This window comes from Mesoplodon bidens (assembly GCF_964165515.1).
Source record: "Mesoplodon bidens genome assembly, chromosome: 13".
NCBI lineage: Eukaryota > Metazoa > Chordata > Mammalia > Artiodactyla > Ziphiidae > Mesoplodon > Mesoplodon bidens.
In genome coordinates this window covers 23,613,740-23,640,505 of record NC_138169.1, presented here as the reverse complement: position 1 = coordinate 23,640,505, position 26,766 = coordinate 23,613,740, and the positions used below count along the sequence as shown (strand labels likewise).

Here is a 26,766-nt window from a genome sequence, read left to right as displayed (position 1 = left end):
TAACTACAAAGAATAATAATAAATACTAAAATAATAAATGCCAACCACATAGAAAATGTCAGCCATTTGAGTCTTGACAAGGGAAAAATATGATGAAGGAATTGGGTAACTTCTGGATGGCTGAGTAAACTTTTTCTAAGAATCCCAAAATGAACCCCAAAACACACAATCTGAATGAAAGTCCAGTCCTGAGCTTTTACAAGATGTCATAATACACTTCTTTGTGCCAGAACCAAAGTGCAAAAAGCCTCCTTCCAGTGAGGAAGGAAGAAGGCATTCATTTGGTTGAAATACATGAACCTTCACATTTTTGTGGTAAAAGGCACGTTTATTGAAAACTATTAATGATGGCAAGTGTGCTGGAAGAACCAGTTCACTGAGAATACACTAATAACTGAAAAGGGTAAATGCACTCAAAAAGTGAAAGCCTTCCTTCTCTTCAGCAATGTATAGTCCATTATGCAAATACACATTGTACTTAACATCTATACTTACACCACTAAGGAGCCATTAGAATAACTTCATCCTATAACAGAAGTCTGCACTGAGCTCAAAGTACAACTCAACATTTGACATTAAGGTCAAGGAAATTCTCTCAACTGAGGCAGTCAGCAGCTACTAAAAATTGAGGAATAAAAGCCTACACAGCCTTTGCACCCTTAGAAAGCTTAATGGTACAGCATTACCTACTGCAGTGTTAGCAGACAATGGACACCTTAGCTGACAACTACATGTATCATTTTAAATCAAGCACAAGAGTTGCTTGCTAACCTAGTGTCCCTGAGTGCTTAAATTAAGTGAGAGAAAAGCAGAGCACACAAGGTTTTCAAACCAAACCCCCTATAACTCTCCTCTCTTTGAGAACATTAACAAGTTTTTTTATTGGAATACTTCCTTTCTCCATCTACTTTAGTGGGAGAACAGTTGAGAAACACTTACATTAACCAGAGACTCCTTGAACTTGATGTGAAGTCTGTAATTAGAAAGGGCAATGATGGCATCCTCAGCACGGCCCACATACTCTGTGCTTTCTCCATGAAGTTCAAGGAAAGGAACCTTCAAAATGGAAGAAGAAACCCTTCAGAGTTTTGAAGCAGTAAAGCAAAGTGTTCAAACACGGGTCGGGTGAATGGATGATAAACACTGTCACTCAAAAACAGTACATAAATGGGTAAGGGACCTAAAAAGGATGGGTTTATACCCACATGATTCAAGATTCATAAAACCTAGTTATTCATATTCTAGACTACAGAAGGAATGACACAGAGATGATCATCTCAGTGAATTCTCAGGAAAAAAAGTCTTTCTAACAGGAGAGATGTTTTCCAGCTTAAATTGCTATTATGTGTATGGCTCAGGAAAAAATATATTTTTCTAATACATATTTTCCTACATATAGTACATTACTTGAATCCATTAGCTCTGCTACATTGTTACTATGATGCTTAATACTTATTTCACAATCAAAAGTGGCCTGAAATTACCTGAAGATTCTCATCCTCCCGGATCAGCTGCTTCCTGGGAAAGATCTGATTGGCCTGGATGCACTCAAGGCTGTGCCGAGTCTCTTCATCCTGGAAAAACCCAAATGTTTAAATAATTTCAAAGCTCCTACTCATCCATATTGGGTTTTTCTGCCATGTCTAGGAGCATAATAACAGTGAGAGTCCAGTGACCAAGGTGGACTGGCAGAAAGCTCAATGAAAAAATACTCACCCCCAAAAGTGTTCCATCTAATACATTAGGCGCCTTTAGATGGAGAACACACCAATGCCAAAAAAAAAAGTCAAAGAAGTTAAGAACATTTCTATTAAGCACTAATAAGTTGTTAGTATATTACTTTTAAGAGAAACCAAGATACAGTGGCTTTTTTCTCTTAAGTTATAACCTTTAATTCTTATTTTTGAAAGATACATTCTGCATTATATAAAAATGAAATGATGTGACTCACGTCTGAAATTTGCTTCAAAATAATTGGAGAGGGAAGGGAATGGGGCATAAATGAAACAGAACTGTCCATGAGGGATAATTCATGCAACTTTTAAGTGAGAATTCACTATACCATTGTGTCTCCTTTGGTTATATGTGAGCTTTCCATAACAGAAAGATTTTTTCTTTTTAATGTAAACTTAAGAAGTGAATTCTCAAACTGAAAACATGTGTGAACCACTACCCCCAGCATAATCTGCTTTATATTACAAATTAGATTTATTTCTATTAAGGCAATTTCAAAGAAGCAATAAATTATAATCTAAATGGCACGTGAATTGAACTAATTATAATTTATATTAAAAAGTAGCCTTTTACATTATGAATTTTTATGGTATAGGAAGACCAGGGGAAAAAGCAGTCTGTTGGAAAGTCTGACTGTAAATTATGATGGAATCTGTTTACACAGCAAATTTTATATGAGCAAAACCATATCATGTTAAACTGACAGCACCAGTAAGAATTACAACCACTAGTGGACATTTCTACACATTCTACTTATCACACTTCTAACAATTTTTTAATCTCAAAGAAAGAAAAATCCTATCTATAAACAAACAATACTCAAGGTTTTTTGTTTGTTTTTGTCTGCATTGCTGCATGCGGGCTTTCTCTCTAGTTGCGGAGAGTGGGGGCTACTCTTTGTTGCGGTGCGCAGGCTTCTCATTGTGGTGGCTTCTCCTGTTGTGGAGCACAGGCTCTAGGCGCATGGGCTTCAGTAGTCATTGCACCCGGGCTCAGTAGTTCTGGCTCACTGGCTCTAGAGCACAGGCTCAGCAGTTGTGACACACAGGCTTAACTGCTCCGCTGCATGTGGAATCTTCCCGGACCAGGGATCGAACCCGTATCCCCTGCACTGGCAGGCAGACTCTCAACCACTGCGCCACCAGGGAAGCCCCTAAATGACCTATTCTTGATGTTATAAAATTATGCATGGAAAAAGATTAATTTAAAGTGCAAGACAGACCTATGGTTTCAACATAATACAAAAAGTTCACTGATATGGCTTCAGATTCCACACTGCAACTAACCAAAGAACTGATACTTGTCGAGGCTTCCCTGGTGGAGCAGTGGTTAAGAATCCGCCTGCCAAGGCAGGGGACACGGGTTCAAGCCCTGGTCCGGGAAGATGCCACGTGCCGTGGAGCAACTAAGCCCGTGGGCCACAACTACTGAGCCTGCACTCTAGAGCCGGCAAGCCACAGCTACTGAAGCCTGCACACCTAGAGCCGGTGCTCTGCAACAAGAGAAGCCACCGCGATAAGAAGCCCATGCACTGCAACGAAGAGTAGCCCCCGTTCGCCACAACTAGAGAAAGTCCGTGCGCAGCAACGAAGACCCAATGCAGCCATAAATAAATAAATAAACAAACAAACTAACAAAAAAAAAAGAAAAAGTCTGTCAAGTGTTACCCTGATAAGAGGCTTGAAAACAAATTTCTCCTAGGCTAGCTATAAGCAGTAGTTTGTTAGTAGGAGAATGTATTCCACCTGGTCAATTTCCTGCTACTGCTGAGGAACACCAGGCATTGTGGAATCCGGTGGTAGTTAATCTCCACCAGCGCCATATGGGCTCACCTATAAAACCTTGAAAAGGGATCGATCAGTCACCACAGTTCCAGGCTAATTTCTGCTATTCACTAAACTATGCAGGTAAGAGACTTAAGTCTATACCTTAGAGATAAATATTTAAAGAACATGGCGAGTAGAGGCTGACCAGTGGAAATGCCTATAAACTGAATTTATATACAGCTTTCCAGGATAAAAAAAAAAAACTATACTTAAGAGTGAAATATCTGTAGGAACATTTGACAAATGTAAAAGTTAAAGTGATTGTCAGTCTGTCAATTTATCATTCTTAAGACTGGTATTAAAGGCCATGAAAAATAAATTTCCCGGGCTTCCCTGGTGGCGCAGTAGTTGAGAGTCCGCCTGCCGACGCAGGGGACATGGGTTCGTGCCCCTGTCCGGGAAGATCCCACATGCCATGGAGCGGCTGGGCCCGTGAGCCATGGCCGCTGAGCCATGGCTGCTGAGCCTGCGCGGCCGGAGCCTGTGCTCCAGAACGGGAGAGGCCACAACAGTGAGAGGCCCGCGTACCGCAAAAATAAATAAATAAATAAATAAATTTCCTTTGATATAATGTTTGTGATCTGTTTCAAAATAATACAAAGAGGTATGGGTGAGGGAGTCAGAAGAAACAAGTGTGGCCATGAACTGATGATTACTGCAGCTGGTTGATGCAATTATGAGGGTTCATAATATTCTCGATTTGCACAGGCTTGAGATTTTCCATAATGAAACATGAAAACATCTTCCTAATGCTTAACCTCCCCAAAAAAACTCAATCTCATTTAAGAACTTTTAAAAGTATGAGGATATTACTCAAATTAGTATAGAAGTATACACTAAAAAAAGAAAGAAAAACCAGTACTTCTGAATTCTCTATACAAAAAATAAGGATTAATGAGCTTCCCTGGTGGCGCAGTGGTTGAGGGTCCGCCTGCCGATGCAGGGGACACGGGTTCGTGCCCTGGTCCGGGAAGATCGCACATGCCGCAGAGCGGCTAGGCCCATGGGCCATGGCCGTTGAGCCTGCGCGTCCAGAGCCTGTGCTCCGCAACGGGAGAGGCCACAACAGTGAGAGGCCCGTGTACCGCAAAAAAAAAATAAATAATAATAATAAGGATTAAGGACACAGAACCAAAATTCTAAAACAAAAGAAAATATTAATATTACTTAAATCAATGATTCAACAACTTGCAAAATGATATGCAGCTAGTAAAAAATCATTAGGAATCCAATGAGTCAAGAAGGGAAAAGTGTTTAATTCATTTAGTGAAATAAGCAAAATAATTATGTTTTAATTCCAACTACGTAAAATATACATATGGACATAAACTAGTCAGAAAGGAACACAACCATGGGTTTTGGTGGAAGAGTTGTAAGTAAGTACTTGTAAAAACTTGTTATAATGCTACTTTATGACAGATTTTTAAAAAAAGACCCACAGTCATACTGCTCCCCAAATACTGCACACAGAAGTATCTCCAGAGCGCACCAGGAAGACTGTCTGCAGGGCACCAGAGACCCCAGTAGCACCAGAATGAGGACCACACCGTTGTAGCTATGTGGTACACAGTGAAGGACAACCCCCCAGTACAGGACAGAGCTGCTTTCATAATAAGCCCACCATTTGCTATTCATTAGCATTGGCATACATACCATAAAATATTAGGCAAACACTTTTTCAATTCATTAAAAACTCGTGAAAACCAATAAAATAAAATATAGTCTAAAGAAAAGCTCATCAGTGTTTGGGTACAGGATACATTAGAAAGTTGTTATGCCCACAAACTAAGAAAAAACTGGCAAAGATTTAAGATGAGAGCAGTTACCTTTGTCATTGTTTTAATATGACACTTCTATACAACTAGTTTTTCTGTTTTGTTTTAGTTTGTTTTTAATTTTGAAAAGCATTTTCCACCCATGTTCCTAATGAAGCTTGAAATTAACATGGCCTTTTCAATTCCTTCTTTGTGCACCAGCGTGAGACAGAGTTTGGTTCTAGAAAACATCACCAAGATAGAAGCAGGACAATATTACAGAGGACCATTTCTTTTTTAAGCCTTGGAGCACGGTTTACGTGTTCTCAGGATTGACAGAAATGTGGTTGGCTCATTGCTCCATCATCTCTGCCTGAACTGGGTCCTAAATGGCCCACAAGTCACTGAAATACACTCATTTTAGTCAAAGACGTAGGTAGGGAGTGTACAGAGCTACCTCATCTTCTCTGGGATAAAAATAATGCCTTAAAGAGACAGGACAGGGAAGACAGGGAATTGCTTCTATCCAGAAAGGTAAATTCATAAAGAATATGTGTATGACCATATAATTCTCCTACACACAAGAAAACACACACATGCGCGCGCTCACACACACACACACACACACACAGAGAAAAAGCTTTTCATGATACCTTCCTTCCTAGAAAAGGAATAAGAACCCTGTAGTCCAAGAAACATGGGTTTTAGTCTTGACTCCATTTACTATCTGACTGAAAAGAGACAATATCTGACTCACAGGATTGAAGTTAATAGAAGCAAAACTGCTCTAAGACACTAGAATATTCTAAAATTATTACTACTAAGTAAACAATAAAAGAAAATAGACAAGAGAGTTCTGGGAAAGAAAAAGTGAAATGATTTCTCACAATAACAAAAATGGGTAACTGAACTTATTAGTATTCACTTAATTGTCAGGACAGAGTTCAAGTTCAATTTTCTTAACTTACCATGACAGGAGGCCCAGATTAGGAGGAGAGATCCCCGTCCTTTCTTCAGTATCTTGGCAAGGCTTTTCTTTCCTTTATGCCTGGATCTTGAAAAAGAAAAAAAAAAAAAGGACAAAATTGGCAATTCCCACACACACACACCGCCCTGTTTGGCCATACCCTAATTAAAGAAACTGCATACACAAGGACCTAAAGACCTGACCAGTCAGCCAAGGAAAAGATGAATATCACCCAGCCAATCCCCACTAGTCAAATCCAAACTCCTTAACTCCCTTGTGAAAATCCTCCTGGTCGTAAACTATTTGAGCAAAAAAGTAGCAAAGGCTCATGTTCTTAATGTTGATAGCAATACAAAAAATATTATAAACCTTAGATGAAAATAATAAAGCAATAACTAAAACTGACCTGCAAATGCAAACACAACATTCTTGTAACATTACAGTATGTTTCTGTGGTTATCTGTAAATTCAAAATGTATCCCCCCATCTGTGGGAACCAAACTGGCTTAGTAAAAGAATACGAAAAAACTGCCTTTTGCCCCAATATCCTATGCTCACTGAAAACTCACATAAACTGCACTAATACCTTTACTTGGTTTTCAGAAACAAGTATAAGAGTGGGGGAGGAATACCTAACAAGAAACTCAAAGACAGGCTAGTAAGAACACTATCATCTCTAATAAGTAGCTTTTTTTTAAAAAAATAGATACATTTCATGCAAAGCCAGCATTTCTAGTTCACTAAACTTCCATGAATATAGGATATTTTAGGCAGTCTGGGATTCAATATTCAAAGTAAACTCTTTGTGAGCAGTGAAAGTGAGGGAACAGAGGACATCAAAGAAGTAGCAGGGCCCAGAACATGTGGAGCCTTGTGCAGTTATGAACACAGGAGCGACATGAGGTGACTTAAAGGATGGCTCTGGCTATAGGGTGGGAACAGACTAGATTGTTGGGGGAGCTGAGGGAGCATAGGAGGAAACAGGAAGACCTGTCAGAAGGAAATAATCACCATAAGAAGTAGTGATGGAAATGGTGAGACACTGCTGGATTCTGGATATATTTTGAAATTACCACCCACAGGATTTGAACTAATTCATTAAATAAAAGAAGTCACACTTTCTGGCTTCAGCATCTAGAAGCAAGGATTTCCCATTTACTGATGAGGGAAAACATTAAGAAAAATGGATTATCCACTCTGTGCAGAGGTACAGGAGGGGGAACAGGGAATCAAAGGTTCCGTTTTTTTTTTTTTTTTTTTTTTCTTTTCTTTTTGCGGTATGCGGGCCTCTCACTGTTGTGGCCTCTCCCGTTGCGGAGCACAGGCTCCGGACGCGCAGGCCCAGCGGCCATGGCTCACGGGCCCAGCCGCTCCGCTGCATATGGGATCCTCCCAGACCGGGGCACGAACCCGTATCCCCTGCATCGGCAGGCGGACTCTCAACCACTGCGCCACCAGGGAGGCCCAAAGGTTCCGTTTTAGACACGTTATATTTGAGATGCCTATCAGATATCCCGTTGAAGACGCCAAGTAAAAGCTGAACAAACTAGCCTGGAGATGAAGAAGATGGAAGCTAGAGATAGTAACATAAATGTGGGAGCCATAAGTGTGTGGATGGCATTAAAGCTAGTAAATTCCAGGGCAAGTACAGATGGAGAAACTAAGAGGACCAAGTGGTGGTTTGGGGTACTCCATTGTTCAGAGGCTAGAAGGATGAGGAAGAACCAAGTGGTTTAGTAACAAATCAAGTCAGAGTCATCATTCTTACCATTATTCAAACCTAAAACAAGTCTTTGTGATATAACCTAGCTCAAGAACACAGATTAGCATAAAATTCTCATTTATTCATTCATTTCAATAAACAATTATTCAACACCTAGTATAACCCAGGCACTGCCCTAGATCTAGGGGAGACAACTGTAACCAGAAAGTCATGGAGCTTAATTTTAATGCCTGGGACTTCCCTGGTGGCGCAGCGGTTGAGAGTCTGCCTGCTATTGCGGGGGACAGGGGTTCGATCCCTGGTCTGGGAAGCTTCCACGTGCCTTGGGGCAGCTGGGCCCTTGCACCACAGTTACTGAGCCCGTGTGCTGCAGCTGCTGAGGCCCGTGCGCCTAGAGTCTGCGCTCCACGGCAAGAGAGACCACTGCAGTGAGAAGCCCATGCACCGCGGCACAGGGTGGCCCCTGCTCGCTGCGGCTGGAGGGGGCCCGTGCACACCAACGAAGACCCAATGCAGCCTAAATAAATAAATAAATAAATGAAAGAATCTGCCTGCCAATGCAGGGGACATGGGTTCGATCCCTAGTCCAGGAAGATCCCACATGCCGCGGAGCAACTAAGCCCATGTGCCACAACTACTGAGCCCACGTGCTGCAACTACTGAAGCCTGGATGCCTAGAGCCTGTGCTCTGCAACAAGAGAAGCCACCACGATGAGAAGCCTGTGCACCGCAAAAAGAGTAGAGCCGCTCATCTCAACTAGAGGAAGCCCGCGCACAGCAACGAAGACCCAACGCAGCCAAAAATAAATTTAAAAAATGAAATAAAATAAAAATTTTACTGCCTGCCTTCCCCACTAGAAACAAATAAATAGATATCTTTATATTAGGTAGCTGGTAAGTGTTACAAAGAAAATAAAGCAGGGTTTAGGGATAAGGAGTAACAAAGAACTGCTGTTTTAGATGAGGTGGCAAGGGTATGTAAAGAGGCCACCTGTTGGAATTAATTAAAAAGGAAAGGAGGAAAGGCAAAGAAATTATTCCTGAGGGTATGAACTTATTAGAAAAAAATCTCTTAAAGATCACTTTAAAAAGAAACACCTACTGGATGAATTTTATTTTTAAACTGCCCTAATGTTGTGCAAAAGATATTTGTTTTAGAATTAAATGTCTAATGACAGTATCATATACATATTCAAACTGCTATATTTTAAGTAACTCAAATAGAAGTGGATTTGAAGTTTTTCAAAACAGATAACAAAGTGCAACTCCAGTGATGAAGATATTAACATAAAAAAGGTAGTGGAATATGGAGAATTTGAAACCTTCACGCACTGCTGTAGAAAATGGTTTAGCAGTTCCTTTAAAAGTCACGATGAGTCATTAACTTCATTCCTGGGTATATACCCAAGAGAACTGAAAACATATCCACACAAAAACTTGTGTGTTAATGTTCACAGCAGCATTTTTCATAATAGCCAATAAGCAGAAACAACCCAAATGTCCATCAAATGATGAAAGAATAAAATGTGGTATATCCACACAATGGAATATTATCCAGCAATAAAAAAAGACTAAAATACTGACACATGATACAATACGGATGAACTCTGAAAACTTAATACTAACTGAAAGAAGCCAGGCACAAAATACCATATTGTACAATTTCATTTATATAAATTGCCCAGAATTGTAAATCTAGGTAGAGACAGAAAACAGATTAGTGGTGGTTTAGCACAACATACTAAAAACTCCTGAACTGTATGCTTTTAAAGGGTAAGTTTTATGTGATGTGTAGATGAGGAGTATGAATATAATCAAACTCTTCATGAAATACTAAAAATAATCTTACTGCAAAAAAGTTATGGAACTGACCCAGCAGCAATGAGCATTCTAAGCATCTAGACCATGGTATCTAAATACTAATTCTCACATCAAAAGGAGCCAAGGCTCCTGAGAAATAGCCAATTACAGGTCTAGAACAGAAAATGTGTAAGTTGATCCTGGAACATTAAATTGGAAAGCAAGGAAACTATCAAAGACTACTAAGGGTATAACAAAAGGACTCCAGAGCCAATCTAAACAGAATCACTGGTGAAAATGGAATAATTTGAACAAAAATAATAAGCGCTATGTATTGAATTTCAATATGTTTAATTATAAGTTCATAATATTTCTCTCTCTCCCTCTCATTGGTCACCACTGGAGGATGCTAAGTAAGCAACTTCTTATTTTATTTTATTTTATTTTTTATTTTTGTGATACGCGGGCCTCTCACTGCTGTGGCCTCTCCCGTTGCGGAGCACAGGCTCCGGACGCGCAGGCCCAGCAGCCATGGCTCACGGGCCCAGCCGCTCCGCGGCACGCGGAATCTTCCCGGACCGGGGCACGAACCCGTGTCCCCCGCATCGGCAGGCAGACTCTCAACCACTGCGCCACCAGGGAAGCCCCAACAACTTCTTATTTTTGAAACTGGTAAATAAAGGCAAAGAATTAGTATTTACCTTGCTTTTCCTATATAAACTGAACCTCTGTACAACCAAGTAGTTGATGGGGGTAGTATTTCACCTAATATACAAACAAGGAAAGACACAAATAAGTATCACCATTTTACAACTGCTAATGAAATATAGGATGAACATAATGATCTAGTCTAGAGAAAGCTATAAAAATATAAAAATAACCCAAATTCTTTAAACTGCAAGACAGAAGAGATCAAAGGAAAACTCAGATTTAAAAAGAGATGTGGGCCTCCCTGGTGGCGCAGTGGTTGAGAGTCCGCCTGCCGATGCAGGGGATACGGGCTCGTGCCCCGGTCTGGGAGGATCCCATATGCCGCGGAGCGGCTGGGCCCGTGAGCCATGGCCGCTGGGCCTGCGCATCCGGAGCCTGTGCCCCGCAACGGGAGAGGCCACAACAGTGAGAGGCCCGCATACCGCAAAAAGAAAAATAAAAAAATAAAAAAATAAAAAGAGATGTAAGTGACATGTCAACCAACTGCAATATATGGACTTTGCTTGGATCCTAATTCAAAGTATGAAAATAATTTGAGACACTTAGGGAAATCTGCCCATATAATATTTGATGTTATTTATTAATTTTCTGTATAACTGACAATGTCACAGTGGTTAGGAGGTTTCTGTGGTTATGGCTTTTTAGAAGTTTCTTTTAGATATACAATTGAAATATGTACACATGAAGTAATATATCATGGAACAGACAGAATGAGTAGGAGTATATATCTATGAAACAGGATGGGCCCATGAGTTGATAGCTTTTGAAGCCCAATGAGATAAGTAAATGGAGATTAACCTATTTTCTCTACTTTTATACATTTGAAATTTTCACAAAGTTTTTATTTTTCTTTTATTTTTTTGATGTAGACCATTCTTAAAGTCTTTATTGAATTTATTACAATATTGCTTCTGTTTTATGTTTTCGTTTTTTGGCCGCGAGGCATGTGGGATCTTAGCTCCCCGACCAGGGATCGAACCTGGGCCCCCTGTACTGGGAGTGCAGAATCTTATTAGCCACTGGACCACCAGGGAAGTCCCTGATGTCTTCCATTTCTACACCAAATAAAGATTGTAAAATGGTGTGCTGCACTTTGGTCAATCAACAATTACCTGAGAACTAACTACGTGTCAAACACTATGACACTGTGCTGGTTCCTGCACTAAGGAGCTCATATCCCAGTGTGGAAGACAGAAAGAAATAATTATAATTACAAATTGTGCTCAGTGTGATAAAGGAAACAAACAGGATGCTGAGACAGAGACTGAGAGGGTGGAGGTATGGGAGTCCTACTTTAGATAAGGTGGTCAGAAAAGGCCTCTCTGTGCAGCAAGGCCAGTTTCTGGTACAGAAAACAGCATGTGTTCCTGACAAGGAAAAGACTTTGGCATTTCTGAAGGATTAAAAAGAGGAAGCCAGTATAGCTAAAATGTACTGAGTCAGAAAGAAGAGTGGCCCAACTTGAAGATGGAGAAATGTACAAGAGGATAATGTAGATGGTAAGGAGTATAAATTATATTCCAAGGGCAACAGATTATATTCCAAGTGTCAAAAATTCATTGACAGATTTTAAACAGCCGAGTGATATGATTTGATTTTAAAATAATTCTGATTACTGTGTGGTGAATGGATTAGAGAACAAAAAGAGAACAAAAAGAATAAAGAGAATCAGGAGACAATCACAGGGAGGAAAATGGTGGCTTGATTTAGAATGGAGGCAGTGCAGATGGAATAAAAGCATAAGGATATAAGTTATTTTAGAGTATAACTGACAGTAATAGGTAAAGGCCTAGATGTGGGGGCTAAGGAAGATTAAAGAATTTATGGTGCAAGAGGGGATATAAGAAAACAGATAACATAGTTCAAAATAAGAGGTGCTGCTTTAAACATCTGAGGAAAGGTAAACTTTCTATAGGAATTCCAAGTTCATAAGAAAAAGCCAAGATCATGGGTAACTCTGCAACCAATATGAATCACGAAGCCGCTGGAGGTCCTTATAATATTAATACTACAAAGAGCAGATATAGACAATCATTAAAAAATAGTCAACAACTGACTTGCAAAACTTGCGTTCCAGAATGGTAATTATACTATCACCAAAAGGAAGAAACTGAGTCATTACTGTTAGCCTAAGAGAAGTAATTTAACACTTCTTAATTTTTTAGTTGTAATAGTAATGCATGCTCCTTCTAAGAAAATTTAATATACAGGTGTAAAAACTAAGCAACTGTCCCCAGATACTGCTGTGAGAGTGTAAAATGGTTCAGCCTCCTTGGAAAACAGCCTAGCAGTTCCTCAAACGATTAAACATAGAGCTACCACCTGACCCAGCAATTCCACTCCTAAAGAGAGTAGAATTTTGTCTGAGAGACAAAAACATATCTACAGAAAAACTCGTATACACATGTTTATAGCAGCATTATTCAAGGTAGTCAAAAGACAGAAACAGGGCTTCCCTGGTGGCGCAGTGGTTGAGAGTCTGCCTGCTAATGCAGGGGACACGGGTTCGAGCCCTGGTCTGGGAGGATCCCACATGCCACGGAGCAACTAGGCCCGTGAGCCACAGCTACTGAGCCTGCGCGTCTGGAGCCTGTGCTCCGCAACAAGAGAGGCCGTGATAGTGAAAGGCCCGCGCACCGCGATGAAGAGTGGCCCCCGCTTGCCACAACTAGAGAAAGCCCTCGCACAGAAACGAAGACCCAACACAGCAAAAATAAATAAATAAATTACTAAAAAAAATAAAGAGCCCTTTAAAAAAAAAAAAAAAAAAGACAGAAACAACCCAAATGTCCACTGACAGATGAATGGATAAACAAAATGTTGTATATCCCAAAATGCAGCATTAATCAGCCAATTAAAAGGAACGAAGTACTGATACATGCTTCAATATAGATGAACCTTGAATACATTATACCAAGTAAAAGAAGCTGGTCACAAAAGTCCACATATCATACTTCACAGAAATGGAACAGGGAAATTAATAGAGATAGGAAGGGGATTAGCAGCTGCTTAGATCTGGGAGAGGTGGAAGGTAAGGGTGGGGTGATAGCTAAAGGGTATGGAGAGCTTCTTTCTGAAGTAATAAAATGTTCTAAAATTGACTGCAGTGATGGTTGCACAGCACAATGAATATACTGAACCACTGAACTGTATACGTTAATGGGTCAAATGTATAGTATGATATATGAATTATATCTCAAATCTGTTATTTTTTAAGTAAATAAGTAGAACTTCCCTTCTCATTCTTTGCTGCCCTTCACTTCAACTGCATGTAATAACAACTATTGTTAATATTTTATAATTCTGTCCAGGACACTTTATTCATATACAAAGACATACATAATCTACCCCCGAAAAATGAGGGGGGAGGATCATACTGTATTCATTGTTCTGCACATTTTCCCTCAATGTACCAAATCCTTCCTGTGTCACTACATACTTTCAACATGGCAGCTCAGTATTCCATTATATTTAGATACACCATAAACCTAACAATTCATCAATTACTGAGACATTTAGGTTATTTTCACTTTTCTATTACAATCAAAATAGCCACAATAACCATCCTTGCCCATATCTCTGCACAAGTCACTATTTCTGCAGCCCAGATTCTTAAAAATAAATTTACTAGGTGAAAAGATACACACTTGGTGGGGGGGATCATTATTGCCAAAGACTACACATACTAATTCCATTCATGAAACTATATAATTCACTAACTCAGTCAACAACTTGGTAGAAGTCCTAATGTTCTGTAATTTGAAAGGTTAAAATAAAAATACATATAAGCATTATTTGTATTAATCCAGAAACATGTTTGTACATGTACAGAAAAATGATATAATGATTGTTAACAATGGTTACCACTCTAAGGAATTAAGTGGCAATAGGGACTTTGTTTTTACACTTTTAGAATTACTTTACCCTTGTAATTAGAAAAATAAACTTTTCCACAGAGATATTTTTAAAAAGGAAATTCAAAATAATATTGCATAAAAGCTTTTCACTTGACCTAAGACAGAGTGTGAAGATAAAGCCATCAAAAAAAATAATCAGGGATGTAAAGCAATGGTTCTGAGGGCAGAAGAGACAAGAGTCCTGAGTCTGCCATTCACTAAACTCTATGACCTTTGGGACCTTTAAGGCAAGTCATGCTACTTCTTTACCCCTTACTACTTCAATATATACTTTATAAGAACAAAAATAATCTCTTATATAACCACAGAACTAGTTTTCAAATTCAGGAAACTTGACACTGATACAGTACTTTAATCTACTTTCTATATTCCAATTTGGTCAACCAATTACATCCTTTACAGAGATTTTTTCCCCCCTCTATAAAAGGATCCAGTCTAGGATCACATTGGATCTAGCTGTCATCTTTCTTTAGTCTTTTAATTTGGAACCCACATTATATTAATTCCAATAATATGTTTCCTGGTATCAAAATTAATTTAATAATCTAACATCAGGCTTCCCTAGTGGCGTGGTGGTTAAGAATCCGCCTGCCAATGCAAGGGACACGGGTTTGAGCCCTGGTCCGGGAAGATCCCACATGCCGCGGAGCAACTAAGCCCATGAGCCACAACTACTGAGCCCAGGCACCTAGAGCCCGGGCTCCACAACGAGAAGCCACCGCAATGAGAAGCCTGCACGCTGCAAAGAAGAGTAGCCCCCGCCTAACAGAACTAAAGAAAGCCTGTGCACAGCAACGAAGACCCACCCAACCCAGCCAAAAATAAATAAATAAATAGATTTTTTTAAAATTAAAAAAATAAAAATTAAACACTGAAGAGTCAAGTAATACATTAGGATTACATTTCCTCTCCAAAGGTCTAATATGCACCCTGCTAGGCCAAATGAAGGGTAAATTTCTTATTTGAAGCAAAGTCAAATGATTTCTCTTTTCTTAATGTATGTATGAGAATTTGACAGTTGGGATCTGCAGGCTTCACTGGTCTCCAGTGTCAGTCTCAGAATGTGACTTCTGAGAAATCTTTACCGAAGTAAGACATTTATCTTCCTACTTAACATGGAATCTCATTCTTTCAGGCACCTGTTAACAAGAAATTACTCAATTCCTTAATCAGTAACTAAAACTCACACTTGCCAACAATAACTCAGCCAAGTGAGATACTGAGCAACTTGGACTACAAGGACACATTATATGTACTATATAAATCCTTCCTATATGGAAAGGAAAAAAACAGTATCCGGAATCAACAAGATGATAACTAATCTCTACTAGAATAAAAGAATCTAATTCTTCTCTACTAGAACAAAAGAATCTAATTCTTCTCCCTTATTCTTAACCAAACACACACAACAAAAACAAAAATCCTAATTAAAATGAAATTATACTGAGAAGACACTAGTATCCCAGGACTCAGGGAACGTTTGTGTGATCTGAAAATTCAAACATGAAGATAGTTCTTGCCTTCAAGATGTTCACAATCCTGTGGAGTGACAAACATAACTAATAAGGCAGAGTGTGGTAACAGATGTAGAAATATAATACCATGCGGATGCAAAAGACAGAGAAATGGATTCTGAACTGGGCACTCAAGTAAGGCTTTGTGGAACACTCACACTTTTAATGGCTGAACCAGACAGATTTTGAGACAAAGGGGGGACAGGAACAGCACAAGCAAAGAATGAGACCAAAAAAAAGGCAAGATATTGGACAGTATTTGAGGGACAGTAAGTAGGTCAGGGTGGCTACAGCAAAAGACGTTCTAGATGTATGGAGGAAATGAGTGCCTAGTTGCAGTAGATGTGCTTAAAGCTCACTTATAAAGAGCCTAAAATGCCATGCTAAGGAGCTTGATCCTTAATCTGGAGGCAATGCCAAGCTAAAGGTTCTGGAACAAGGGAATGATTTGGATCCAGAAACTTAAAACCAAAACAGCAACTTCTCTTTTCAATAAACTTAGATAATAATTTCCTCCATTAAATAGATGGCAGAAAAAAGAGGAAGTAATAAAGACTTAGGTAATAACAGATCCACACAGGTCTATGAAAAAAAGGACAGGACAGGGATTAACATCCACACTGGGGGCAGGACTAACAAATTTTTTAGAAGTTGTTTTCTAGTAGAACGTCACATTAGTACCACTAATGCTAGTAATGAGGCCTCGATTTGCACACAGATTTAACAATTTAAGAAAACTCAAAGTAAGAATCAAGTTTCCATTTAAAAGAACATCATGTTAAGAACTATTTTAAACAAAAGATTAGGGCCACAACTCATTTAATCTCAACTTAAATACAAGTTTCTAGGCACAGTATATTATACTATGGCACAATTATATATGGGAAAAGTAATCTGGCTTGAGTCCTAACGGGGAAAAAAAAAAACCAAACCACCAAATATTGAGATTTAACATTAAAGTGAACATACAAGGGTTCACCTAAATAATTATGTCCAAAGACAAAACAGGCCCCCAAAATTCATCTACAAATTACCTTTTGCTGCCTCAGAAGAGCAGAGAGTACAGTAGGGGGCAGGAGGTAGGGGACAAACATACCAAATGAAGTTCGTCCCAAGAACTTTTTCTACTGGAACGTTTCACAAGAAAATCTGCAAAAGAAAAACCAGTAGTTTTACAATGACAAATATCCTAAGAATCAAGTTAAGCCACTTAGATCTCCCCACAAGACTTTTCTCTACAAGTTAGAATGCCATGACAATACATTATTTTTTAAATTGTTACAATGTAAACTATTTAGTCAACCACAGGTTTTAGAATGTTTAATTGTGCAAAACGGGCCAAGTCAGGCCTTAGCACGCTTTTAGAAACTACAGAACTGCACAGATAGAACTTTCCAAGAACCTATAAATACTCCTCTTTAAGAGTTTTTCTCTATCAATCTAGCATCATTTCTGATGGCTTCTCAGGTAAACCTTTGCCACTAAAGGAACAAATACTTTAAACAACTAAGAAGATCACAGGAGATCTAGGTTTGGACTTGGTAGTTTAATTTGTACACATAATTGGCTTCTATCAAGGGGTCTTTTTTATGTAAGAAAAAAATCAGAGAGGCAGGAGTATAGTCTAAACACAAAGAATTCTTGTCACAACCAGGCAACAATCTGACCTTTAGAGATAAAAGACCTTATCAACCTGATTCCTTTGTAAAGACTTCTCTCAGAATTTGCAGGCAACTCATCCTTTTGAGCTGTTTATGTGACATAAAGTCACATATATGAACAAGACTGTACAAAATATCAAAGTCCTAAAATTTAAAAGTCAGTCAACATATCACATTATTGCCATAACCTCTGGAACCATTTTTTAAACAAGTAAGAACCATATAAGAGGAGGCTAAATATGTAATAATAAAGTGTTTTAACCATTTTACAAGTAGTATTTTTGTCTCCCAGTAACTTTTAATTTAAATTTTGTAAAATTTAATTTTAGTTTAATACAGGCTGGGCTGTATTGACCACATGCTGTATGGGAAAGGAACTAAGGCTATTCATAACTTGCAACTTCAGATACAAATCGTGTTAGTATCAAGATTGGTCCTGTTAAGTTGTTTAAGGAGGTACAACACAGTACAGCAGGAAAGTTCAGGGGTTTTAAATCTGTAAGAACTTTTCTTTCTAGAGTATAATTTTTGCTGAGTATTTGAAAACTGAAATACAAGTTACAAATTTTTTTCATTTTTCCTTTATACTATAGTAAGGTTATTGTTGATTTTTTTAAAACTATGGCTGTAGGTACATTATATCATCTATGAATTTTATTTAGGATAATAAGAAAACATTTGTTAAAAAGAACAGATACTGGGTCTCTTTGTCCTTAGCTGTTAAAAGAAGAACCAGATAAAACAATATATGAAGGCACATTCCACTTAGGTATTAAATGCAAAAAATGATGAGACATAGTTCACTGTAACCCAAGAAGTATCAGAGTACTACATGGTTAACTGTCCAATGACATGCAAGTACTCAGAGTTCAGAGGAGAGACAACCCCAGGGAAGCTTCACAGGAGGTAGAGAACTTCAACTTGAGTCCTACAGATTAGGTGGAATTTAAATAAAGAGAAAGAGGGGATGGAAGCCAAGTAAGGATGACTATTAATACCACAGTGGGAAGAAAGCACATTTTTGAGAAATAAAGAATAGGTCAGAATACCAATCATGTTCAGGAAAATAAGACTAAAAAGATAGGACACACTGTGGGCCTTGAATGCCAGGCTAAGGAATCTAGATTTCATTTGATGGCACTAAACCAAACGCTTTATGAGCAGGAGAATAACAACATGAAAATGGTGGTATTAAAAAGCAGCAAGTAGGATGGTTTGGAGGGGAAAAGTCACTTAGGATGTTCCTAGACTAGTAGTGCAGATATGAACTGCTAAGGGCCCAGTATCTCAACCATAGTAAAAATGCAGAAGAAGACACCAAAATGAGTGAAAGCATTAATTGCCTGAGCTTGGTAGTTGATTAGGAATGGAAAAAAGGGGGCAGAGCAAGTTGTCAAAGATAACTGCAAAATTCTAAGGCCTGTGGTGAGTAGAAAAAGAATGGTATTGTTAAGAAATGAAGGGTAGATTCCAAGGAAGCAACACGAGATATGATACACTGACTTTAAAGGTGGTCTCCCAAGTAGATTATGTCCAGCCAGTAATTAGGGGTGAAATGGGATTAAATTCAAGAGACAGGTTAAGTCTAGGGGTAAGAATGAATTGATGGTGTTACATTTACTTCAAAGAAATCACTACATCTACTACAAGGATCATCTGACATGTTTTAGAAATTACTTGGTAATTTATTCTGTCAAAGATATAAGTCCAGGGGCTTCCCTGGTGGCGCAGTGGTTGGGAGTCCGCCTGCCAATGCAGGGGACACGGGTTCGTGCCCCGGTCCGGGAAGATCCCACATGCCGTGGAGCGGCTGGGCCCGTGAGCCATGGCCGCTGAGCCTGCGCGTCCGGAGCCTGTGCTCCGCAACGGGAGAGGCCACAACAGTGAGAGGCCCGCGTACCGCCAAAAAAAAAAAAAAAAAAAAAAAAAAAAGTAAAAAAAGATATAAGTCCATTAATACAAAAGTGTTTCTGTATAGTTTCCACAGGTGTAAAGCTCCAAGACATAGACCAAACAACAGAAGATTCAACAAAAAGGTTCAGGCAGGTCTGCTTCAATGCCAGCAATGACTCCTCTTAACCACAACCAAACATCTACTTAGTTGGAAACAAGTATGCCATTGTGAAACACTGCCAACAAAATTTTAAAAACTGCCCATGCCTCTTAGGACTATTTGCCAGTTAAAGGCCACGTAGAAGTAAGTCTGAAAGAAGCTCTTTGGTGCCACAAGCTACCTTCTCATGAAGCCAGATGATACCCTGTGATACCAGTTATGTACACCTCCGAGTAGGAACAGTTATGTTTGGGTGACCTTGAACAGTCATATATTTGAAGAGGTAGAATGTAAAGTGGTTACGTTAAATCTAAGCAATTACCTAAAGTGTCTAATAACATGGGATTCTTAAACACATAAAACACTAATGAACAGCCAGCCAGGGCAGCAGTGTGGGGCAAAGGTTAACTATGGTCACCCTTAAGTTCCATCTGGGGGGTAGTGTTAAAAGAAAAAAAAAGAATTTGCAGTTATCCAAAAAAGGTAAATTTTTTTACAATCATGTATTATACTATGGATAGAATTTTATCTATTTCAAGAGGAAACCCTAAAGAGAATAAAAACATACTTGATTATTAAATACTAAAATACTAGATATTACTGTGCATCTGCAAAGCATAGTCAATGTCTTACTGGAAGACAATGAGATACTGATTAAGAGGAAGGGCATGGAGGCCCTGAGAAGGCTAATAAGGAATGGACACCTACATGGAATAGTTTGTTATCATGTGTATGCCACCTACTAGATCAGCTTCAACAAAGAGGCACACCAATTTGGGCCATTTATATAATAAGTGAATCCAAACTACAAAAACTAATTAGGTCAAACCAAATTCACAAGGAAAAACTTAAGAGACTTAGGCCAGGCCTCCTAAAAATGTGTGTGTGTGTGGGGGGGGGGCGTTGTCCAGGGTGGAGAAGGGTGGTTAAAGCAGCACTTTTTTGCCTAGGGTACATTTTAACTTCAAAAGAACAATGGAGTTTTTGTTTGTTTGTTTTTAACATCTTTATTGGGGTATAATTGCTTTACAATGGTGTGTTAGTTTCTGCTTTATAACAAAGCTAATCCGCTATACATATACATATATTCCCATATCCCCTCCCTCTTGCGTCTCCCTCCCACACTCCCTATTCCACCCTATGAAGTATTTTTTTTACAGCCCTGTCTCACTTTCAAATACTGGAATGACTGAGGGTTCAAAACTTTAAGAAAGGAATCTTTTATTTTCACTGTACGTGAAAGAAATGGCTTTTCTTGCACATGCACTGCATAGTAAGAAACACTGACAGCAAAACTTGAGTGTGGAGGTCATAAAGTAATTCAGAGATGTTAAATTTTAAGAAGTGACTTTACAACTGCTACGACTTTGGGCAAGTTTTTCCCTTAGTGTTTCCTCATTTATGCCTAGTAACTTTTCGGATATCTGATGGATGATATGACCTTCCCAAACTAGGATTCTATGGCATGTTGGGGAGATTATTCCATGGTGGGAGATGATTTAATCACTAGTATTACTCAAAACCCAAGCATTTAGCAACTGAGTAAAACTACTGTGGTTTGGTCTTACTCCCTGTACAGTAGACCAAACCTCAAGTTTTCTAAACTTTTGCTGCTGAAGTCAACTATAAATGAAAATAAAAACCGAGAGACAGTTCAAAAAGTATGGCTGTATAGCTGATTCACTTTGTTATAAAGCAGAAACACACCATTGTAAAGCAATTATACTCCAATAAAGATGTTAAAAAATAAAATAAAAAGTATGGCTGAATGCTCTCAGTTGGACTTTCCCCTCCTACTTATTAGAACCATGTTTCAAAAAAAAAAAAGTAGAAAGAAACTAAATACAAAATTGAGTCAGTGTCCTGGAAAACTCAGTGAGTTTTCCAAACAAGGTAATTTACTTAAAAAAAAAAAAAAAACTTTTAAAAAGATGCCACATGTTTTTTCTACCTCTTTTGAAAACACTAAGTAAGTTCTGTGTGTTTTCAGGGATCCAGAAGCAAATTCATGGTCAGAGTACTGCATTCCTCTGCCAGCTGCAGGACACAGATAAGCAGCTAAAATATTATCATTTCCTAAGCAAAAAACAACCATCTTCTTGAAAAACAAAAATCCAGTAAGTTGTCAGAAACGGTCAGATGAACTCCATGTTATAATCAAATTTCTGTATCAAAGAGCCTTTTACTAGCAATAAGTCTCTTGAACCAGCAACATTAATGATAATGTTCACTCTAACAAGTAAAATTCTGTTTCAATAGATAATGACCGAAGATCAATCCTGAATAATTCTGTGACTACATTAGTGGTACAGAGTGTGGTTCATTCTATGAGGAGTTTTTTTTGTTTTGTTTTGTTTTCATGTGGGAGAAGTTCTGAATACATTCCTCAAAGGAGTATCTGCAATAGACAGAATTTCAAACAGTTGGTTAGCGATCAATACTTAAGATCATTTGTCTTCATTTAAGTGGCTGAAATACTGATAGCTGCTTTTCCAAATGGGACCCAAAAATGTGAGAAGTCAAAAGCAAAGAAATTGTGCTCTAGCATTTTTAGACATTAAGATCTGACTGTACTTCAGATGCACCTTTTTGCTTTTCACATCTCAAGTGGGCAAAAGGAAGCCCTGACCATGTTCTCAGAAAGATCAGCTGTGATCAAACCAACTTTATCAACTTTGATTTGTACCTTTTAAAATCACTTATTTTACAAGTGTTTCCCTTTTAAACTTAATCCTATACAAAAGGGGGGCGGGGAGCATAAGTCATACATGATGTCTTAGTGAAGACATTTTCTGGTGGTGACCAGAAAGGATTAAAACCGAAGATATAATACAATCTGCTAAAAAGGGTAAAAATAATTTCAAAAAAGGTTTTTTTTAATGTGTTGACTTGCTCCTTATAATCACTTCTATAAAGAAAACATTCACGGGACTTCCCTACTGGCGCAGTGGATAAGACTCCACACTCCCAAAGCCAGGGGCCTGGGTTCAATCCCTGGTCAGGGAACTAGATCCCACGTGCATGCCACAACAAAGAGTTCACATGCCCCAACTAAGGAGCCCGCCTGTCACAACTAAGGAGCCCATGTGCTGCAACTAAGGAGCCAGCAAGCCACAACTAAGACCTGGTACAACCAAATAAATAAATAAATACTATTTATTTAAAAAAAAAAGAAAACATTCACTTCATACTACTAACTCAGATATATTAAATCATTAATAGGATTATAAGGAATTTCTATGAGTAATTTGCAACGTTATTTTCTGACTCTATATCCTCCATGAAAAGTCACAAGGCAGGTATCATTTTACTACTGAAATTAAGGATTTTAAATCTAATTTTATAAGGCGGCATTTAGATTCACCATGGTAAATGAAGAAATGTTCCCTATCTCCTAAGAAAAAAAACTCTTAACAGAAACCAAATACTTAAGTCTTGGTTATCGAGATAGAAAATCCAGGCATTCAAAGCACTAGAAATTAATTAAATTAAAAGCCAAGCAGGATCATTTCATCTAAGTGCCAGAGGTAGTTCAATATTTATAACTGCTATGGAAAGATAAGAAAGACTAGCCCCAGTGTTGGAAAAACGTTTCCTGACTTTTGCTTCTTTGACTAATTCCAAGGTCTACTGTTGGGAAATTAAGAGAAGGTAAATTTTTGTATGCTCATTAATGTCCTGCCACTAGCTCTCAGTTAACCTCTGATGAAGAGGAAAGAAGTAATTTTGTTTCCCCCTCCTTTCTCCCCTACACTGTCACAAATCAAAGTTCTCATGGGCAATGCATAGGTCAAATGTTCTATTTTTAAAAAAAGAAAGATTCCTAATCATGAGGTGCATACCTCTTCATGGAAACTTAAATTTTCCTAATTATAATCCTGTAATGACTTCTGCCCCTCTTAAAAAATCACGATTATCTCAACATCAGACTGCACTCTGTCCCTGCCTCCTACTGTTTGAAGAGTAAAATTATAACTACATTTTCTTGGACAAAACACTTAAATGACCAATCCCTATGAAGACGAGCAGTTTTACAATAGGTTCCTCAAAAGGTTTTTTAATAAGGCTTAAATTATGAGCTCCTATGTCTTATGTACTCAGAAAAAGAAATCAGTGAGGTAGCAAAGACCAAAAACTTATTTTTGTTAAAGACAACTAAAAAATTATGCAAAATTCAATATACCAATGTCATTTTGAAATCTGCAAATTTACAGTGCTTATTCTAATATGCTTTGCTTCTGCACCCTGCCCTAGAGTGGCAAAAACAGACTCTCTAAACCCCACCCTTTTTACACCAACCCTCCGCCCTCACTGCTGAAAGAGGTTTCTTTTCTAGAAAGACAAGCAACTTAGTTTGAAGGTCTACTTACCATAGGAAGTCAGAAGTATGCCCATGTATAAATGACATGGTTTTCCTATTATGCCTAGGTACTTGGGATATTCAATACCAATTCTAGGAAAAATTTGGAATTAAACTACACTGAAAAAATAGCTATCAGTATCCCAAACCTAGCTAATCTGCATACTGCTTATCAGTTTTTAAATAATATATAGGAATGTTAATGTTTCTCTACCCATCTGTAAACAGATTCTTCAGAAAAATTCTGGTTCACTCCACTTAGTTTTATGCAGAGTAACTGGCATCAAAATGGACAAGGACCAGAAAGCTAAATGAAAATGCAAATCCATCCTTTTTTTTTTTTTTTTTTGCAGTACGCGGGCCTCTCACTGTTGTGGCCTCTCCCGTTGCGGAGCACAGGCTCCGGACGAGCAGGCTCAGCAGCCATGGCTCACGGGCCCAGCCGCTCCGCGGCATGTGGGATCTTCCCGGACCGGGGCACGAACCTGTGTCCCCTGCATCGGCAGGCGGACTCTCAACCATTGCGCCACCGGGGAAGCCCCAAATCCATCCTTTAAGCATAAAACTTAACAATGAAGAGAAGAAACGGATTTAAATTTTTAACTGCTGTCATCTCAATTATAAACTGTCCAACTCCAACTAGCCAATACGTACATTCAGAAAAGAGGAACAAAATTCCAATAGTAGAGGCTATACGTGCAAGAAAAAGAATCCACTCTTCTTCCTGCTAGCCTAGTTAAAATTTATATTCTGGCAATTAGGTAGGGGGCTACTCATATTTTTGAAAACAAGCCAATAAAAACCCAATAATCTCCTCAATTCTCAATTATTAGGTAGCCAAAAGACCAGAAATCGTCTTGACCAGAACCAGACCATCTTCTTAAGAATCCTTTTAAGACCAATATAATTCAACAGATCCCCAGAAAGAGACCCACCTTTTTAAACTAGTAATATTTATCTCATGTTAACAGAGGGAAACATGTAACTGCCATCAAAATATACACAAGGGGGCTTCCCTGGTGACGCAGTGGTTGAGACTCCGCCTGCCGATGTAGGGGACACGGGTTCGTGCCCCGGTCCAGGAAGATCCCACATGCCGTGGAGCGGCTGGACCTGTGAGCCATGGCCGCTGAGCCTGCGCGTCCGGAGCCTGTGCTCTGCAACGGGAGAGGCCACAACAGTGAGAGGCCTGCGTCCGCAAAAAAAAAAAAAAAAAAAAAACACAGGAAGAAAAAATTTTCAGCTAAAGTCAGAAAGCAGAATTCACGAACATGCTTTACTTAAGAAAAGGATGGCAAAAGTCCTAAGCTAATAAGAAATAAAGTCTTATTAAGAAAAGAGGGTTCTCCTTTGTCCTTAAGTAACTGCACTTAAATTAACCACTCTGAAAACCTCAAGACAAGTCATAGGTTCAAACTGAAGACAAAAACCAAATCTTGAATTTTAAAAATTCTTAAGCTATCAATTTGCTTAATCCATTAATCAGAAAAGGAAGGAGGCGGGAGCTTTTTTAAAAAACATGCTGGGTAAATTACTTATATTCATAGTAAGCACATTAAAATATAGGTAAGGGACTTCCCTGGTGGCGCAGTGGTTAAGAATCTGCCTACCAATGCAGGGGACACGGGTTCGAGCCCTGGTCCGGGAAGATCCCACCTGCCGCGGAGCAACTAAGCCCGTGCGCCACAACTGCTAAGCCTGCTCTCTAGAGCCCGTGCTCCGCAACAAGAGAAGCCACCGCAATGAGAAGCCCATGCACCACAACAAAGAGTAGCCGCCCCTGCTCTCCGCAACTACAGAAAAGCCCACATGCAGCAACAAAGACCCAACACAGCCAAATAAATATATTTATTTTAAAAATAAATACATAAATAAAAATATAGGTAAAATATTCTCTAAAACAAGATGAAAAACTGCTCAAACATACAGCCTAGTATCAACCTATTCTAAACATACTGAGTATTCTAAATATATTATTTATACATCAAAAAACCTAAGTACTAGGACTTCCCTGGTGGTCCAGTGGTTAGGACTCCAAGCTTCCACTGCAGGGGACAGGAGTTCGATCCCTGGTTGGGAACAAAGATCCTGCATGTGGTGCGGTGCGGCCAAAAAAAAAAAAAAAAAAAAAAAATCCACACAGACAAGTGACCGGAATTCTCAAGTTTCCAATAAGCATGTGAACATAACTACTAAGAATAATACCACACTTTCAAGGTCAATCTGAGCCACTCATGTTTCTTGCATTTTCCAACATGAAAACAGTTTGTGAAAGAAACTGAAGTCTAAAAGAGGTATAATAAGGAATAATGCATTTACCCAAGCTCTCTGGTAAACATCAGGCCTATGAATGGACAACACAATGCTCACACATATGCTAAAATGCAAAGAAATATAAAAACCTTGGGAAGAGAGTTTACATTTTCTACTGATTCACTGTTCAACATCTAACCTAAAACCTATATTCTACAACATATAGGTATTTTTTCAATTATTTCCATGGTATGGTATACATACCATTGGTGATATTTAAGAGGACTTAAATGTAACACAAAGGCCTTTAAAAAACAAAACTATATACTTATGCTAATGAGCACTGGAAAAAACATTCTGCATTCTATTGACTCTGAGATGCCACCGAAGTCAAGGCACACTATTAAATTTACACATCACCAAGAAAGAAAAAAACTTGATTTTAAGGTGCATTATCGGGCTTCCCTGGTGGCGCAGTGGTTGAGAGTCCACC

The 26,766-nt window shown here is 38.8% G+C and overlaps 1 protein-coding gene across 11 annotated transcripts in view; it reads right to left on the bottom strand.

The window, feature by feature from the left end:
• Positions 1-26,766, bottom strand: part of MTMR3 (myotubularin related protein 3) — a 144,443-nt gene that overhangs the window by 43,521 nt on the left and 74,156 nt on the right. For 8 of the 11 annotated variants that reach the window (XM_081251633.1, XM_081251630.1, XM_081251638.1 and 5 more), the window contains 4 exons: positions 17,043-17,095; positions 6,283-6,368; positions 1,485-1,574; positions 940-1,056 (listed from right to left, as the gene is read on the bottom strand). In XM_081251633.1, coding sequence (XP_081107759.1) covers positions 940-1,056; positions 1,485-1,574; positions 6,283-6,285 — 210 coding nt within the window. In that variant the 5' untranslated portion in view covers positions 6,286-6,368; positions 17,043-17,095. Of the gene's footprint in view, positions 1-939; positions 1,057-1,484; positions 1,575-6,282; positions 6,369-10,505; positions 10,570-16,980; positions 17,016-17,042; positions 17,096-26,766 lie in introns of those variants that run through there. The other 3 variants (XM_081251635.1, XM_081251637.1, XM_081251636.1) reach the window with 3 other exon arrangements.